The following is a 19265-nucleotide window of genomic DNA, read 5'->3' as shown; positions in this document are numbered from 1 at the left end:
AAGCCTTTTAAATCAGCATGATAGTATTTTAAAGCCACATTAATAGTACCATACACACACATTGTGTTTAACACATGACTATGGATATTTCAATTCACAGGATATGAGCGCACAAATGCAACTGGTGAAAAATCAGATCATAAAGCCTCAGGGAAAAGTGAGAAGAAAAGAATTCCCAGAGCTGCTACATCACGAACAGAAAGAATATGGCCTGGGGGTGTTATTCCATATGTTATTGGGGGCAACTTCACTGGTAAGATGCATTCTTTTGTTAATACTCATGGTTTGTCATTATAGAGATCAAAGCATTGTGAGGAAAGTGTTACCCCATAGCTTTTTCTCCATTATTCAGCATTACAGCCCCCCCTCCCCCACTAAAAGTTGTCAGCATTTGCTGATATCAGCGTGGTTGTCTGACAGTCAACATAAGTATATGGAGGCCTCCTGACTCTCCCCTGACAAATGAAACTTGGGGTACAGAAGGGTCTGGCCTCATGACAGAAGGGTTATTTTGTTCTCATTGTAAATAAGACACTGCCAGAGGAGTCTGTCAATGTCTCTCTCGTAGAGAGCAAACAAGCGCTCAGATGAGTCAAGTGTTGCTTTTGTATGGGGAAGCAGAGAGTGTGGTGTCAGCCGAGTGACATTATATGTGGCCTAAGGAATGGTGACCCAACATTGTTAAATATGCTCATTTCACGATTATCTTGCTGTGCTAATAGGCTACCGATCACCCGATAAATGAGCAAAACGCTTGTTCATCGGCTGAAATATTTATATTTTGTGCAGCACAAAAGATAGTCGTTCTCAGCGATGCATTGACCTGTATAAACAGGAATCTCATTGCATTGTACTATTTTACCCTAGTATAGATCCCTCAGTGTGCATCGCTTACTTTGGTCTGTGTAAACAGGCATTTAAGCAACCGCAGACTGGTAAAAGTTTACCGATCAGCGGTTATATCGTGCCGCGGTCATTCCATGTAAATGGACCTTCAGTCCTCTGTGTGTTTTTAATATTTGTGTAAACAGTCTTATGATTAACCTCTTCACCCACGGGCCATTTTTCATTTTTCCTCCTCTTCCAAGAGCCATAACCTTTTTATATATGTACGACAATATACCCGTTTGAGAGCTTGTTTTTTCTGGGATGAGTTCGACTTTTAAATGGCACCATTGATTTTACCATATAGTATACTGGAAAATGGGAAAAAAAATCCAAGTGCTGTGAAATTGCAAAAAAAGGTTTTTTATTTACCATGTTCACAATATGGTAAAACTGACTTGGCAATATGATTCTCCAAGTCAGTACGAGTACGCAGATACCGAACATGTATAGTTTATTTTTTATTTAAGTGTTAAAAAAAAAAATTCTGAAATTTGTAAGTATAAAGTTTTTGATTTTGTCGCCATTTTCCGAGACCCGTAACGTTTTCATTTTTGGGGATCTGGGGCTGGGTGAGGGCTTATTTTTTGTGCCCTGAGTAGTGTTGAGCGATACCTTCCGATATCGGGAAATATCGGATCGGATTGGATCGGACCGATACCGAAAAAGTATCGGATATCGCCGATTCCGATACCGGAAACCAATGCAAGTCAATGGGACATAAATATCGGAATTAAAATAAACCCTTTCTTTCCTTGTAGGTTATTTCTACATGAAGGAAAACAACTAAGAATAATGTAGAATGTATTGGGGGAGGTGGGGGAGACAATAAAGGCATAGAGGTTTAGCCCAGTCAAATGGAATAGCAGGAATTAATATTTTTTTATTATGTTCTGAGTTACGGAAATATTAACTATGTTAAGTATTTTTATATTTTGTCAGATATTTATGTTTCACTACTTCCATGCTCTTCACCTTCTTTTTTACTTCTCCCACACTTTCTCCTTCATCATCCTCAGCATCTTTTTCATCCACTTCTTCTTCACCTTCTTCTTCTTCACCTTCTTCGTATTATTCTTTTTTTTACATTCTTCATATTCTACTTCTTCATCTTCTTCATATTCTTCTTCTTCATCATATTCTTATTTGTGACAGGCATTCCTGTAGTTGTTATCTATAAAAGGTTGGACATTACACCTTTCGTTCTGCCCGTCACAAAAGATTTACAACAGGATTTGTCCGCGTTCAGTTTGGCCTGCAGCAGCAGGTCTTTTCCAGGGGCACCACGAGGAGGAACGGACTCACCCCCATACACTGCTTAGTCATCTTCTGCTTATAATTTAGATATTATCTTTTGCTCTGATTTTTAGTCTTATGCTTAATGTTCTTCCGCTTTTTGTTCTGCAGCTTCTTGTATTTCTGCTTCTTGGTTTTCTGTCTCTTGTTTTTCTGTATCTTGGTGCTTGTCTTCTCTTCTTTGTCTTCTTGGTCAACTTCTTCAGGGTCATCTTCTTGGTCTTCTTCGGGGTGGTCTTCAGGGTCGTCGTCTTCGGGGGTCCTCGTCTTCGGGGTCCTCGTCTTCTTCGGGTTGGTCTTCTGGGTCCTCGTCTTCGGGGTCCTCGTCTTCTTCGGGGTGGTCTTCAGGGTCCTCGTCTTCTTCGGGGTGGTCTTCAGGGTCCTCGTCTTCTTCGGGGTGGTCTTCAGGGTCCTCGTCTTCAGGGTCATTGTCTTCGGGGTCCTCGTCTTCTTAGGGTTGGTCTTCAGGGTCCTCGTCTTCAGGGTCCTCGTCAGGGAGATCCAGAGTGATTACCAAGAACCATTTCAAAAAGCTTGAACTTGGAAATGTAGCAGAAGGTACAAGAAAGCTGAGGAACTACCGAGGACCAGCTGACGGTACTGGAACCCGGATGGATAGCAGAAGGTACAAGAGCCAATGGAACTACCGAGGACCAGCTGATGTTACTGGAACTCGGTTACTAAGCAGGAGGTACCTGTGCCAGAAAGCACTACCAAGGACCAGCAGACGTTGGTGGAACTTGGATACCGAGAAGGAGGCACCTAATCCAAAGGCACTGCCGAGAACCAGCTGACGGTACTGGAACCCGGATGGGTAGCAGAAGGTACAAGAGCCAATGGAACTACCGAGGACCAGCTGATGTTACTGGAACCCGGATGGGTAGCAGAAGGTACAAGAGCCAATGGAACTACCGAGGACCAGCTGATGTTACTGGAACTCGGTTACTAAGCAGGAGGTACCTGTGCCAGAAAGCACTACCAAGGACCAGCAGACGTTGGTGGAACTTGGATACCGAGAAGGAGGCACCTAATCCAAAGGCACTGCCGAGAACCAGCTGACGGTACTGGAACCCGGATGGGTAGCAGAAGGTACCCATGTAAAAAAAAAGTTCAAGGCCGCGAGCCGGCCGCAGTTACCAAAACCCACAGTCCTACAGAGGGTGCTTGTCCTATTGGCACTATGGAACCAGCCTTCATTGCCAGATCCCGCAGCCCACATAGGAGTCACCTAAACTGCAGGCACCATAGAGTCGGCTAACCCGACCGCAACACGACAGGACAACGCATTGGAGGCAAAGTGATGTTGACACTACCCGGAAACAGCTGGCGTGCTGGAACCAGGCTGGGCAGGAGGGAGTACCCGTGCCAAAGACACTGCCGAGAACCAGCTGACGGTACTGGAACCCGGATGGGTAGCAGAAGATACAAGAGCAAATGGAACTACCGAGGACCAGCTGACGGTACTGGAACCCGGATGGGTAGCAGAAGGTACAAGAGCCAATGGAACTACCGAGGACCAGCTGATGTTACTGGAACTCGGTTACTAAGCAGGAGGTACCTGTGCCAGAAAGCACTACCAAGGACCAGCAGACGTTGGTGGAACTTGGATACCGAGAAGGAGGCACCTAATCCAAAGGCACTGCCGAGAACCAGCTGACGGTACTGGAACCCGGATGGGTAGCAGAAGGTACCCATGTAAAAAAAAAGTTCAAGGCCGCGAGCCGGCCGCAGTTACCAAAACCCACAGTCCTACAGAGGGTGCTTGTCCTATTGGCACTATGGAACCAGCCTTCATTGCCAGATCCCGCAGCCCACATAGGAGTCACCTAAACTGCAGGCACCATAGAGTCGGCTAACCCGACCGCAACACGACAGGACAACGCATTGGAGGCAAAGTGACGTTGACACTACCCGGAAACAGCTGGCGTGCTGGAACCAGGCTGGGCAGGAGGGAGTACCCGTGCCAAAGACACTGCCGAGAACCAGCTGACGGTACTGGAACCCGGATGGGTAGCAGAAGATACAAGAGCAAATGGAACTACCGAGGACCAGCTGACGGTACTGGAACCCGGATGGGTAGCAGAAGGTACAAGAGCCAATGGAACTACCGAGGACCAGCTGATGTTACTGGAACTCGGTTACTAAGCAGGAGGTACCTGTGCCAGAAAGCACTACCAAGGACCAGCAGACGTTGGTGGAACTTGGATACCGAGAAGGAGGCACCTAATCCAAAGGCACTGCCGAGAACCAGCTGACGGTACTGGAACCCGGATGGGTAGCAGAAGGTACCCATGTAAAAAAAAAGTTCAAGGCCGCGAGCCGGCCGCAGTTACCAAAACCCACAGTCCTACAGAGGGTGCTTGTCCTATTGGCACTATGGAACCAGCCTTCATTGCCAGATCCCGCAGCCCACATAGGAGTCACCTAAACTGCAGGCACCATAGAGTCGGCTAACCCGACCGCAACACGACAGGACAACGCATTGGAGGCAAAGTGACGTTGACACTACCCGGAAACAGCTGGCGTGCTGGAACCAGGCTGGGCAGGAGGGAGTACCCGTGCCAAAGACACTGCCGAGAACCAGCTGACGGTACTGGAACCCGGATGGGTAGCAGAAGATACAAGAGCAAATGGAACTACCGAGGACCAGCTGACGGTACTGGAACCCGGATGGGTAGCAGAAGGTACAAGAGCCAATGGAACTACCGAGGACCAGCTGATGTTACTGGAACTCGGTTACTAAGCAGGAGGTACCTGTGCCAGAAAGCACTACCAAGGACCAGCAGACGTTGGTGGAACTTGGATACCGAGAAGGAGGCACCTAATCCAAAGGCACTGCCGAGAACCAGCTGACGGTACTGGAACCCGGATGGGTAGCAGAAGGTACCCATGTAAAAAAAAAGTTCAAGGCCGCGAGCCGGCCGCAGTTACCAAAACCCACAGTCCTACAGAGGGTGCTTGTCCTATTGGCACTATGGAACCAGCCTTCATTGCCAGATCCCGCAGCCCACATAGGAGTCACCTAAACTGCAGGCACCATAGAGTCGGCTAACCCGACCGCAACACGACAGGACAACGCATTGGAGGCAAAGTGACGTTGACACTACCCGGAAACAGCTGGCGTGCTGGAACCAGGCTGGGCAGGAGGGAGTACCCGTGCCAAAGACACTGCCGAGAACCAGCTGACGGTACTGGAACCCGGATGGGTAGCAGAAGATACAAGAGCAAATGGAACTACCGAGGACCAGCTGACGGTACTGGAACCCGGATGGGTAGCAGAAGGTACAAGAGCCAATGGAACTACCGAGGACCAGCTGATGTTACTGGAACTCGGTTACTAAGCAGGAGGTACCTGTGCCAGAAAGCACTACCAAGGACCAGCAGACGTTGGTGGAACTTGGATACCGAGAAGGAGGCACCTAATCCAAAGGCACTGCCGAGAACCAGCTGACGGTACTGGAACCCGGATGGGTAGCAGAAGATACAAGAGCAAATGGAACTACCGAGGACCAGCTGACGGTACTGGAACCCGGATGGGTAGCAGAAGATACAAGAGCAAATGGAACTACCGAGGACCAGCTGACGGTACTGGAACCCGGATGGGTAGCAGAAGGTACAAGAGCCAATGGAACTACCGAGGACCAGCTGATGTTACTGGAACTCGGTTACTAAGCAGGAGGTACCTGTGCCAGAAAGCACTACCAAGGACCAGCAGACGTTGGTGGAACTTGGATACCGAGAAGGAGGCACCTAATCCAAAGGCACTGCCGAGAACCAGCTGACGGTACTGGAACCCGGATGGGTAGCAGAAGGTACCCATGTAAAAAAAAAGTTCAAGGCCGCGAGCCGGCCGCAGTTACCAAAACCCACAGTCCTACAGAGGGTGCTTGTCCTATTGGCACTATGGAACCAGCCTTCATTGCCAGATCCCGCAGCCCACATAGGAGTCACCTAAACTGCAGGCACCATAGAGTCGGCTAACCCGACCGCAACACGACAGGACAACGCATTGGAGGCAAAGTGACGTTGACACTACCCGGAAACAGCTGGCATGCTGGAACCAGGCTGGGCAGGAGGGAGTACCCGTGCCAAAGACACTGCCGAGAACCAGCTGACGGTACTGGAACCCGGATGGGTAGCAGAAGGTACAAGAGCCAATGGAACTGCCGAGAACCAGCTGGCGGTGCTGGAGCCCAGGGTAAATACTAAAAACAGAAGAGCCAGAGGTGTATTTGGAGGAGGTTTTAAATCCGTACTACAGTGGATGTGGACAAAGCAGGAGAATTTGCCGGACACACAGCTGGGGATCAGCTGACGTTACTGAATCCCAATAACACTGGAGCAAGCGTTGACTGTGCAGACGGCACTTCTGAGCAGCAACTAGCGGTATTGGAGCCCAGGGTAAATACTAAAAACGGAGGAGCCAGAGGTGTAATTGGAGCAAGTTTTAAATAAGTAGCACAGTGAATATGGACAGAGCAGGAGAAATTGCCGTGAACACAGCAGGGGAACAGCTGACGTTACCGAACCCCAATAACACCGCAGCAAGTGTTGACTGTGCAGACGGCACTTCCGAGCGCCAACTGGCGGTGCTGGAGCCCAGGGATAAGAATGAAAACAGAGGAGCCAGAGGTGTAATTGGAGCAACTTTAAAATCTGTAGTAGTGAGAATGTGGACAGAGCAGGAGAAATTGCCGTCCGCACAGCAGGGGAACAGCTGACGTTACTGAACCCCAATAACATGGTAGCAAGTGTTGACTGTGCAGACAGCACTTCCGAGCGCCAACTGGCGGTGCTGGAGCCCAGGGATAAGAATGAAAACAGAGGAGCCAGAGGTGTAATTCGAGCAACTTTAAAATCTGTAGTAGTGAGAATGTGGACAGAGCAGGAGAAATTGCCGTCCGCACAGCAGGGGAACAGCTGACGTTACTGAACCCCAATAACACGGCAGCAAGTGTTGACTGTGCAGACGGCACTTCCGTGCGCCAACTGGCGGTGTTGGAGCTCAGGGATAATACTGAAAACAGAGGAGCCAGAGGTGTAATTGGAGCAACTTTAAAATCTGTAGTAGTGAGAATGTGGACAGAGCAGGAGAAATTGCCGTCCGCACAGCAGGGGAACAGCTGACGTTACTGAACCCCAATAACATGGTAGCAAGTGTTGACTGTGCAGACAGCACTTCCGAGCGCCAACTGGCGGTGCTGGAGCCCAGGGATAAGAATGAAAACAGAGGAGCCAGAGGAGTAATTGGAGCAACTTTAGAATGTGTAGTACAGTGGATGTGGACAAATCAGGAGAAATTGCCGTCCGCACAGCAGGAGAACAGCTGACGTTACTGAACCCCAATAACACGGCAGCAAGTGTTGACTGTGCAGACGGCACTTCCGAGCGCCAACTGGCGGTGTTGGAGCTCAGGGATTACAGTTCAGGTGGTAGAAACATGAACAGAACAGGAGACCTGGATACTGTTGCCAACCAATTATTTATTCTGGAAGAGGACTGGCAAATTCATGAGAGATCCAGGCCTTGTTCATTTTGAGAAAAGTAAGCCGGTCAACGTTATCGGAGGATAGTCGCATGCGACGGTCTGTTAGTACACCACCTGCGGCACTAAAGACGCGTTCCGATAATACACTAGCAGCAGGGCAAGCTAGCACCTCCAGTGCATACTGACTAAGCTCTGGCCATGTATCCAGCTTACAGACCCAAAACTTGAAGGGAGAAGAGCCGTCTGGGAGTACACTAAGAGGGCAAGACATGTAGTCTGTCACCATCTAACGGAAACGTTGCCTCCTGCTGACTGGAGCTGTCTGTGATGGTGTAGACATTTGTGGCGGCGGGGACACAAAACTTTGCCACATTTCGGCCATACTGGTCTTGCCTTGTGCTGAGGCGCTGCTTCTGCTCCCTCTTTGTGCAGAGCTTCCTCCACTGCCTCGACGCACTGAGCTGCTTTGTAAAGCACTAGCAGCACTGCTCTCGGTTGGAATGGAGAACATGATGGAATGCACCAGTGCGTCTTGGTACTCCCGCATTTTACGCTCCCGGTTCAATGGTGTTATGAGGCTTTGTAAGTTGTCCCGGTAGCGAGGATCTAGGAGGGTGGACACCCAATAATCAGCCGTGTTGAGAATGTGGGCGATGCGGCGGTCGTTTCTGAGGCACTGCAGCATGAAATCAACCATGTGCTGCAGACTGCCAACTGGCCAAGAAACGCTGTCCCCTGCTTGAGGCGTGATCTCTGCCTGCTCTGCATCACCCCACCCTCGCTCTAGATACTGACTACTAGAGCATTGTGTACCTCCCTCCTCTGGACAGATGTCTTCCTCATCCATTGACTCCTCCTCATCCTCCTCACAAAGTGTCCCCTGCCTAGGCCTTTGTGAGGAACCACATTGCGCAGACTGTAGAGAAGCAGATGGCATTTGTGACTCCTCATCCTCCACCTCTTCCAAAACCTCGTCCCTTAGTGCTTGCAGTGTTTTTTCAAGCAGGCAGATAAGGGGGATAGTCATGCTGACTAGTGCATCATCTGCACTCGCCATCCGCGTGGAATAATCGAAGGCACGCAAAACGTGGCAAATGTCCTTCATAGAGGCCCACTCAGTGGTGGTGAAGTGTGAACGGCGCGCACTGCGACTTGTTTGCGCCTGCTGCAGCTGGTACTCCATTACTGCTGCCTGCTGCTCACACAACCTCTCCAACATATGTAACGTTGAATTCCACCTGGTGGGTAGGTCACATATGATGCGATGTTCCGGAAGACATAATCGGCGCTGCAGAGCTGCAATGCGTGATCTTGCATTGCTGGAACGCCGCAAGTGAGCGCACTCTATGCGGACCTTGTGAAGCAGTGCATCAAGATCCGGATAGTCCCTCAAAAAACTCTGCACGACCAAGTTGAGCACATGTGCCAGACATGGGATGTGAGTGAGGTTGCCTAGGCCCAGAGCTGCCACCAGATTTCGGCCATTGTCACACACTACCATGCCTGGCTGGAGATTCGCTGGCACAAACCACACGTCACTCTGCTGCTTGATGGCATTCCAGAGCTCCTGCGCTGTGTGGCTTCGATTCCCCAAAGAAATTAATTTTAATACGGCCTGTTGACGTTTGGCCACGGCTGTGCTCATATCGATCATCATAACAGGTAACCGTTCACGGGTCGATGTGGAGGTAGACCGTGACGGCTCCTGCAGCGCTGATTCAGAGGAACTGGAGTATAAGGAGGAGTCAATGTGTACAGACTGGATTCCTGCAATCCTTGGAGTTGGCAGAACACGTACAGCGCCACTCTCAAGATCTGTACCCGGCTCCACAACATTTACCCAATGGGCAGTGAGGGAAAGGTATCGTCCCTGTCCATGCTTACTGGTCCACGCATCAGTGGTCAGGTGGACCTTGCTACTGACGGCGTTTTGTAGCGCATGTTTAATTTTTCCCTCCACATGATGTTGCAGGGCAGGGACGGCTTGCCTGCTGAAATAAAAGCGGCTGGGCACGTTGTATTGTGGGACTGCCAATGCCATAAAGTTACGGAATGTGTCAGTCTCCACCAGCCTGAATGATAGCATTTCAAGGGCCAGTAGTTTAGCAATGCCAGCATTCAGAGCCTGTGCTCGGGGGTGGTTTGCCGAGTATGGGCGCCTTTTCTCCCATGCCTGTGCTAACGATGGCTGTAGACTGGCCTGGGAGTGTGAGGATGACTGGGAAAGTGGTGCTGTGGGTGGAATTACACTGTGTCTCTGTACAACAGTGCCAGAGATTCTTCCATGGCGATCCTGTGAGGAAGCCGAACCAGCTGTGTGTGAGCTGGAGGAAGAGGCTACAACACGAGCTGAAGAGGTGGTAGGTGGCGCTGTAGGTTGGCCTAGGTCTTCAGTGTGTTTGTGTAACTCCACCACGTGCTTGGTCCGCACATGTTTCCACATATTTGTGGTATTGAGGTTGCTGACACTTTTCCCTCTTTTCACCTTCTGATTACACAGCTTGCATTTGACAAAGCAAATGTCATCTGCAACTGTGTCAAAAAAGGACCAGGCACTGCAAGTCTTGGGAGCGCCCGCTTTGGATTTTGGAAGAGCCATGCTCCTAATGGGTGCCGAAGTGGAGGCTACAGGCAACCAAGTCTGCCCCCTCCCTCTCCCTCCTTTTTGGGCCGTTCGGGGAATCTCTTCCTCAGAGCTGCTCCCACCACCTTCCTGTCCCTCACGCCATGATGGGTCAAGGACCTCATCATCTACACCACCCTCTTCAAACAACTGCTTCTCCTGGGTAGTCTCGACAGCACAGTACGCACCAGAAAGTGGCACCTGAGTCTCATCATCAGATGCGTACTGAGGTGTGCTGCTGACCATAGGCACTGGCCCACCCGCCTCTTCAGATTCAGAGAGACAAAACGGTTGCGCATCACTGCATACTACCTCTTCTTCAAATTCTCGAATTCTGCTTGGCTGGCCCCCTCTTTCCAAGCCAAGAGATTCAGAGAACAGAAGTAGAGATGGCTCCTGTCCAGGGCTCTCTGACTGCCTGGGCAATTTGGCAGGTGGTGAAGAGACAGATGGGTGCTCTTCAGTGCTCAGGACCTGAGAGGATCTGGAACTAATTGAAGTCGATGCGTTAGCTGCCATCCATCCGACAACGGCTTCAATTTGGTCCTCGCGCAGCAGTGGGGTACGGCTAGCTCCTACAAAGCTGCGCATAAAGGACTGTTCCCTGGTAAAACTGGGGGATGCTGAGTCACTGGTGCCCGCAGCAGGCACAGAATCCCCACGTCCTCTCCCTGCAGGCACAGAATCCTCACGTCCTCTCCCTGCAGAAACTCCACGCCCACGCCCACGACCACGACCACATGCCTTACTCCCTGCCTTCTTCATCTTGGTAGACTGATAAAGATAGGCAGAAAAGTACTAAGGGCTTAGTGTGCTTATTCCTGAACAGCTGCTAACAGGTATAAGAAACACTAATTTTATAAAGTGTGGACTAGACTTTAATATGAGCTAATGTGGCCTACACAACTGTAAAGTGGAGTGTTTGGTGAACTTTATTTAGGTTTTTTTTGTCACAAAAAGACACTGGATGTGCCTAAAGATGTAATAACGATAGTATCACAAACTTTTTGTAGCTATTACAATGTAGGAAGGTAACCTACAATGCAATAGATGAGGCTGCAAAAAATAGGCTAATACTAATCTGGCTGGGGCTGCAGGGCCCAATGCTGCAGAAAGGCTCCTCTATCTACTCCTATATAGTGTGTTTGGAATCAATTTAGCTGAATATGGATGGAACCACCACACTAATAGGAGATATCAGGAAAAATTATGAATTGGCAATAAAGGACAATGTATGAGGCAGTGACACACACTGAGTGCACTACAACCAGACGGGGTTGAAGCACACACTACAGGGTGAGCTGCACTCACACACCAGACCTTGCAGACAGCGGTGAACAGTACAGATGCAGAGCACTGTGCACTAGTGCTGCAAGACGGAAAAAAAATTCTCTATCTACTCCTATATAGTGTGTTTGGAACCAATTTAGCTGAATACAGATGGAACCACCACACTAATAGGAGATATCAGGAAAAATTATGAATTGGCAATAAAGGACAATGTATGAGGCAGTGACACACACTGAGTGCACTACAACCAGACGGGGTTGAAGCACACACTACAGGGTGAGCTGCACTCACACACCAGACCTTGCAGACAGCGGTGAACAGTACAGATGCAGAGCACTGTGCACTAGTGCTGCAAGACGGAAAAAAATTTCTCTATCTACTCCTATATAGTGTGTTTGGAACCAATTTAGCTGAATACAGATGGAACCACCACACTAATAGGAGATATCAGGAAAAATTATGAATTGGCAATAAAGGACAATGTATGAGGCAGTGACACACACTGAGTGCACTACAACCAGACGGGGTTGAAGCACACACTACAGGGTGAGCTGCACTCACACACCAGACCTTGCAGACAGCGGTGAACAGTACAGATGCAGAGCACTGTGCACTAGTGCTGCAAGACGGAAAAAAATTTCTCTATCTACTCCTATATAGTGTGTTTGGAACCAATTTAGCTGAATACAGATGGAACCACCACACTAATAGGAGATATCAGGAAAAATTATGAATTGGCAAAAAAGGACAATGTATGAGGCAGTGACACACACTGAGTGCACTACAACCAGACTTGGCTGAAGCACACACTACAGGGTGAGCTGCACTCACACACACAGACCTTGCAGATAGCGGTGAACAGCACAGGGAACTGTGCACTAGCACTGCAAGGCACAGTGATTTAGAAAGTAGCTTGGGTAAAGCAGTATAGAGCAAATAGGTAGCTAAAACTGTCCCTCAGAACAACAGCGTCCTATCCCTAACTGAATTCACAGCAGAGTGAGCTCAAAATGGCGGCGGTGGCTTTTATAGTGCATCATGACATCATTTCAGCAGCCAATCACAGCCATGCCATTAGTTAAGATGCCTACATGCCTAACAGGATGTGCCCACACTTCTTAGGATCCTCATTGGCTGAATAAAATGAAAATGTCTCATTGCATTATGGGAACTTCCGATTCCGGTATACGATATTGCAATAGTATCGGAATTAAGTATCGGAATTCCGATACCGCGAATATCGGCCGATACCCGATATTTCAGTATCGGAATGCTCAACACTAGCCCTGAGCTGACATTTTCATTGCCACTATTTTGGGTTAGATTCAATGTTTTGATCACTTCTTCTTACATTTTATTGCAATGTTGTGATGAACAAAAAGGCTCAATTCTGGAGACTGTTTTTTTTTTCATTACACTGTTTACCAATTGGATTGATTTATTTCATATCTTGATAGATCTGACATTTCTGAACACAGCGATACCAAATATGTGTATTTTTATTTAAATTGTTTTACATTTGATGGGGAAAAATAGTGATTCTATTCTGACTTTCCAGCTCACACATAGACCCCAGTCGCTTTTACAACATAAATCTATGCAGCGTCAGCACGAAGTTCCATAGGCTTACATCGTGAAAAGGACTGCCTGCTTACATATAAACCCCAGTGTGATCTGGCAAGTCGGAATTGCAGTCAAGTGATTGAGAAGAAGACCGAAGCGGCACAGGAAATCGGGGAAGACTGCAATTGCTGAGTTTATTAACGCCCTTACATTGCATACACATTTCGTCAGGTTTACAGAAGAAATAATTTCATGGGAGTGATTCTTTATGCCACCTCTCAAGTATATAGACTGTTCTCTGTATTGATGTGGATCTAATCTTGAGTGATCCTAAAAAAGAAGTTACAGAAAACATAAAGTCAAGACTGAAGAAAAAAAAAAGAAAAATACTAATGCAACTTTTAAAGCTTTTTTTTTTAATAAGATTTGTTTATTGTCGTCATTATTTCCTCTTGCCTTGAGTAATACAATGATTGTATACATGGCACTCGGCACATGCCTGTGTGTGGCCAAGATGAAGGTTAAGAGGGAATCTATTCTGGTATCATTAATCCTACAACAGAATTCAGCCTCTTAAAGCACGTGGTGAACATTAAACTGCATAGTAATCCACACTGGAGATCAGAACTGACATAATTCTAGAGAAGACATTCTCAAAATAAGAAAAAGATGTGTGTGCATGTTTATATACACATGTATACATTTGTTTGTAGCTGGGAAGGTCAGATGACTGTATTTTGGGAGCTTAAAAGATTCATAAAGTGCAATTCTGAAGCTTTAATTATGGAACTTTGCCTCACCAAATTATGTGGATATAAGACTGTTGACACTTGTGCACTGTTCATTTTTTTGGCAAACCCACTGAATCTGTTCATAGGTCCCCATGCGCCCATCGAATGTAAAGAATATCTGTTTAATATTTTCCGGCCCAGCATATTTATACACTATCTATCTATCTATCTATCTATCTATCTATCTATCTATCTATCTATCTATAATTTTTTTTTCTTTAATTACTTTTTTCTATAGTGTAAAAATAAAGTCCACTATACTTTCTTACACAAAATTTAATTTATGCCAGGGGAATATTGTTTCCATGTAACTCCAAGAGACACATTTAGCAAAGTGTAACTATGCCTATGAATGTTTCTAAGGTTATAGTCCCAAACAATTCTGTGTTCTTGGAGCTCCCAGGTCTACAGTAGCATTAATGAGAGTAAAGGCCTCCATACTCATTAGGCTAATGTCGGCCAAACCCGCCGATATCAGCGGGTTCGGTCCACGTTCTAATGTGTGTGGGCACTTGACTTTGTAATGTGTATGGACAACTAATGGTTGGGAAAGACGTCAATCGCACATGCTCGATTTTGGACTGCTGATCGCATTGTTCTCTCTGAGATTAGTCACCAGCCAACATGCCAGCTTGCAGCTTTCTTATAGAGAAGACCAGAACACTGGGTCAAACGAGTGCTCATGTATATGGGAGAGTCGGCGGAGATGGCTGTCGGACAAACGATTGGCCAAAGTGTCATTCGGCCGACAGCCAACTAATATGTGTGGACAGTTTAATGCCAGCCAGAAACATTGGCAGTGGTGCGGCTGGCGATGACACATAATGGCAATTAGCCACTTCTGTTTGGTGATTGTTACATGCAGTCACTTGATTTTAAAGGGGAATAGCTGATTCGCCCTCAAAACTTTGCAATATTTTGTCATTTCCATGTGTTGTTTTTTCTTTTATCAGCTATTCTACAAAATCAAGATACTGCTTATTAACCCATTGCCTCACCAGACAATTTTTTTTTACATTTTCTAGGTTACTTAAACCTAGAATAATCTGATCGCTTGCAATACCACAATATGGAAGTATATCCTCAAAATTGCAGTCTCCTATGAGCTTCACAGGATTACCAAGATGGCAGCAAAGGGAGCCTTCAGTAGGACCCCAGCTGCCATGGTAATGCATCGGTGATGTTTCTGGCATCTCGATGGTTACTAGCAGCAATTGAAGCTCAGCTCTGCTCGCTGCTGTTTAAGACTAATCTTTTTGCTCTAATGGGTTAATCTCGAAATAGCAGTGGTTAATTGCCACCTTGATTTTTCTCTCACATTGTGGCTGCACCACAGCTGCCACCTAGCCTCTTCTTCTTGTCTTACCCTCATGCCACTTGGATTCTTTCAAATTGGAATACAGAATCCATCTTGGGCTCTATTCACACATTAGTATTTCTATACCAAAACCAGGAGTGTCTCCAACACACAGAGCAGGTGTCAATCTGTCAAATAGTTTTTTCTGTAAGTTTCACTCCTGGTTTTGGCATAGAAACACTGATGCAAAATACTGACCAAATACTGATGTGTGAATGAGGCCTTACAGATACTGCTCACAATAATGTAGTGCCTGCACATTAATAACATTCTAATGGAAATTTCTATACCAGTGTTCCCACTCCACAGCGTGTCTCAAACTTTTGTGCCAGCCTTACGGAAATGACCATTACTTACTGCTACAAAAATGACTTTATACATCTCCTACAAACAATACATTTTGCCTGCCAGCTTCTAAATTCTTTTGTATTAGTAGACCAGAGTCAGACATCGTAATCTTTGTGTGTTCTAAGGCGAGAGGTATATTGTGCCTAGTACATTTATTGGCTCGGACATAAAATTGCAGCTGTCCTGTGTTGCTTACTCATTCTTGCTTTTAAAATTGCTGTTTTTTTTATTCCATCTTACATTTCCTCTAGGAAGTCAGAGAGCCATGTTCAAGCAGGCCATGAGACACTGGGAAAAACACACCTGTGTAACCTTTATAGAGCGTACTGATGAAGAAAGCTACATTGTGTTTACATATAGGCCTTGTGGGTAAGGAAGATGCCTTTTATAAATGGTATTTCTATTTATACTGGTCAATAAAAAGCCTTCAGCTAAAACATATCCATACACGTTGTTACAACCTTGATTATTCATTCCAGTAAAAATACACTAAATGATGTTCTAACATCTGACAACGGATGCCCAAAGTTCCTTTATGTGCCCATTGAACCCTATGCAACTCCAGATGTGCCATTTCATTGGTTCCTTCCAGTCTTGCCATTACAACATCCCGTCCATTGTTCACGTGCAGCCAATCACTGGCCTCAGCAGTAACTTTTGCCTGAGGCTGGTATTTGGATGTAGTGGTCTCATAAATGATGGATGAGATATCATCCTTGCAGGACCAGCAATCACCTTTGGAGTATCGGAAGATTCAAAAGGTAAGCAATGATTTATGTCTTTATTTTATAACATTCCTTCCTCTTAAACTGGTTTTCCAACAGTTGTCCATCACGTAGAGCAGTAGATTTTACAATACAAACTGCATAAATTATTAAATAGGTCTATTCATCCTGATGAGGCTGTTGAACTTAGAAAATTCAAATTAGAATTGCTATACAATCCTGATAGTAACATGGAGCTGGACTGCTCAAATGCTCATTTTAAAGAAGCACTCCTCCCATCAAAGTTTCTATCCTCTTAATATATTGCAATTATCATATTATACAGCACTGTGCACTTACAATTGCTCACTTTGCTTTGCTATCCAGATAATGCTCCTCTTTTCTCTGCTCTATGTAGAAACAGGAAGTATCTTGTCCCTGCATGAAGTATTCCCCTCTTCAACTCCTGACCCTGCTGCTCTGCTCCTCCCCCTGCCATAGACTTTTGCAGTGATTATGACTCATACAGGGAAAATTGACCTCCTGTTTCTACATAAAGCTTAGAAGGATTCAGCTAGTCAGTTTTTAATCACGTGATGTCATAGACCTAATGGAAAAGAGAAGAATTAGCTGGGTAGAAAGGCAAAATGAGCAATTGTAAGTGCACAGTGCCTATGTTGATTTCAATATATTAAGAGGATCAAAATTTCGATGGGAGTGCTTCTTTAATATCAGACTTCTTCCCTAGGAAATGTTAATCTGACATTGTAGCATGGTCATTTGTGATTCAGCAGAGTTGTTCAAGCAGAATAATGTATTTATTCATAAATTAATTTATGTAGAAAAGAAAATGACAGAACTTCAATTACGGTAAAAACGTGGATAATATGTCTGTGTCATGGTAAAAAAATACCTAACATTTGGAGTGCTGTGATCTTCTCTACAAATATGCTATGGATCATCCAGGAACTGAACTGGATTATCGACTGCAGTCTACTTCTTTTCCTATTTTTGGTTCTGATTTTATTTCATAGCAATAATAACAGTGAGCATTTGGTATTTCCCAGGAAAAAAACGTGCTTGTCTAAATCTCCATTTTATAGCTACCTCAGTTGTGGTCTGTTAAAGCTCATATTTTATAGCAATATTAATATATGAATTATCGAATGCAGGTGAAAAGGTTAAGAATGTGAATTAGGAATTCTAAAGCATATAGAAAGTGGAAGCTTCAAATTCAGGTTTTATTTTAAGGGAATGATACTATAAACACTAAGCACTTATACAAACTCCTCCATGAATGAGTGGAAACCCACACAATCATTCTCACTAAATTCCAGTAGAGTGATTCTACATGTTGTAATACATCTTTAGGATCTTGAGCTGTAAATCTCAGGCCAGACGTGAAGAGATAAGATCTTGATTTAACACGCATTAACCTTTCATTTTGTAAATATCCGGCCACGTGGTTGGTACAGATCGGGTTTTTAGGTTGAGTATTGGGTATTTTTATTATGGTTTTAAAACCAAAAGAACAGCGTGGAAGTATATAAGGGCATTTCTAGTGCATGATCATTGATTATCAAGAAGTGTGTGCTCCCAAGATAATCATGCGGTCTAAGCAGGCAGCTGCTAACCAGGCAAACAAGAAAACTGTTCATTCTTTGGGTGAAATGATTTATTGGTTTGCTCAAAAGATCATCGTGCTTAGCAGCGCATCATCCTGTGAATTCAGGACCAGCTCTGCCGAGAATAATGATGGCCCGTGCATATTGTACGATCTATTAGGTTATGTGTATACTTAGTATTTTTGTTGGTATTTTAGTGTATAGTTTCTGATTTTTAAGGCTATGTTCCAACGATGAGTTTTTGATGCTGCGTATGTTTGAAAAAAATGCAAGTAACCTATTTTACTTTAATGGGTGCAGAAATAGTGCAGAAAATCTCCCACATCAAAAACTCACCAAAAAACTACTCGTGGGATGGTAGCCTTAGGCTATGTGCCCACGTTTCAGAAATGAAGCAGAAAATTTCTGCTTCATTTCTGCAAGTCCTCTCCCGGAAAAACGCATGCTTAATTCCGCATGCGTTTATTGTGCGTTTATCGCGCGTTTTCCACATGCGGAATTATCTTGCGGTTTTTAATGCATTGTAAAAGGCAATTCCGCTTGCGGAAACGCAAAATTAATGGACATGCTGCAGATTTTTGAGCGCAGCATAAACGCTGCGGAAAAATCCGCAGCATGGGCATAGAACATGCGGGATCCCCTTGGGGACCATGGGGTGCGGATTACCTAGCGTTTCACAAGTGTTTACGCTGCGGAAATTCCGCAGCATATACGCTTGAAAAACGCTACGTGGGCACATACCCTTAAACGGCTATTAAACAACCACCAGCTGGAAACATATTGGTGGTTGTTTAATGCTGTCCATCATTCAGTGTTCATGCACCTTATATTACAAATTTACCATCTCATAATTATTTTATTCTATTCTGTAAAAGAAGAACAAGGCTATGGTGTATTCTGTGCTATTGAGTTAGTGGCATTGTCTTTAAATGTTCCTTGCCATGAACATACAAAATTGCATTGAATAATTGCCCTCCAGAGGGATTGTCAGCTTGCTTTAGAAGAATAGGGCCAATATAAAAAGGATAAATGGTTTCTGTGGTTTTCTGAAAGAGGTAGCCATTTGGAAGGTTTTTGCTGTAGTCTTTAATTGGTGGAATTCTGGATTTTTGAGCCACACAAGATATGAGGAACGGGGAAGGCCAAATCCTGCACTCTTACATGGAGTGTCTAAAATTCATGCTCTTAGAAATTCCAAAAGCCTCCCACCATTTAGATTTTATAAAATGTCATGAATATTTTGCAAATTTAGAGATTACTCGAAAAATATAATGCTTTGATATTGTGCATTCTGA

At 45.6% G+C, this 19265-nt stretch overlaps 1 protein-coding gene across 1 annotated transcript in view; it reads left to right on the top strand.

Annotated features, from left to right (window-relative positions):
- TLL1 (tolloid like 1) overlaps positions 1-19265 on the top strand; it is a 201677-nt gene that overhangs the window by 131400 nt on the left and 51012 nt on the right. The window contains exons 5-6 of the mRNA XM_073644330.1: positions 101-253; positions 15893-16010. Of these exons, the coding sequence (XP_073500431.1) occupies positions 101-253; positions 15893-16010 (271 nt within the window). The remainder of the gene's footprint in view (positions 1-100; positions 254-15892; positions 16011-19265) is intronic.

This window comes from Phyllobates terribilis, unplaced genomic scaffold (genome assembly GCF_046119375.1).
Source record: "Phyllobates terribilis strain yellow unplaced genomic scaffold, ASM4611937v1 Scaffold_1__5_contigs__length_1240528914, whole genome shotgun sequence".
Lineage (NCBI taxonomy): Eukaryota > Metazoa > Chordata > Amphibia > Anura > Dendrobatidae > Phyllobates > Phyllobates terribilis.
This window is presented reverse-complemented; position numbering and strand designations above follow the sequence as displayed.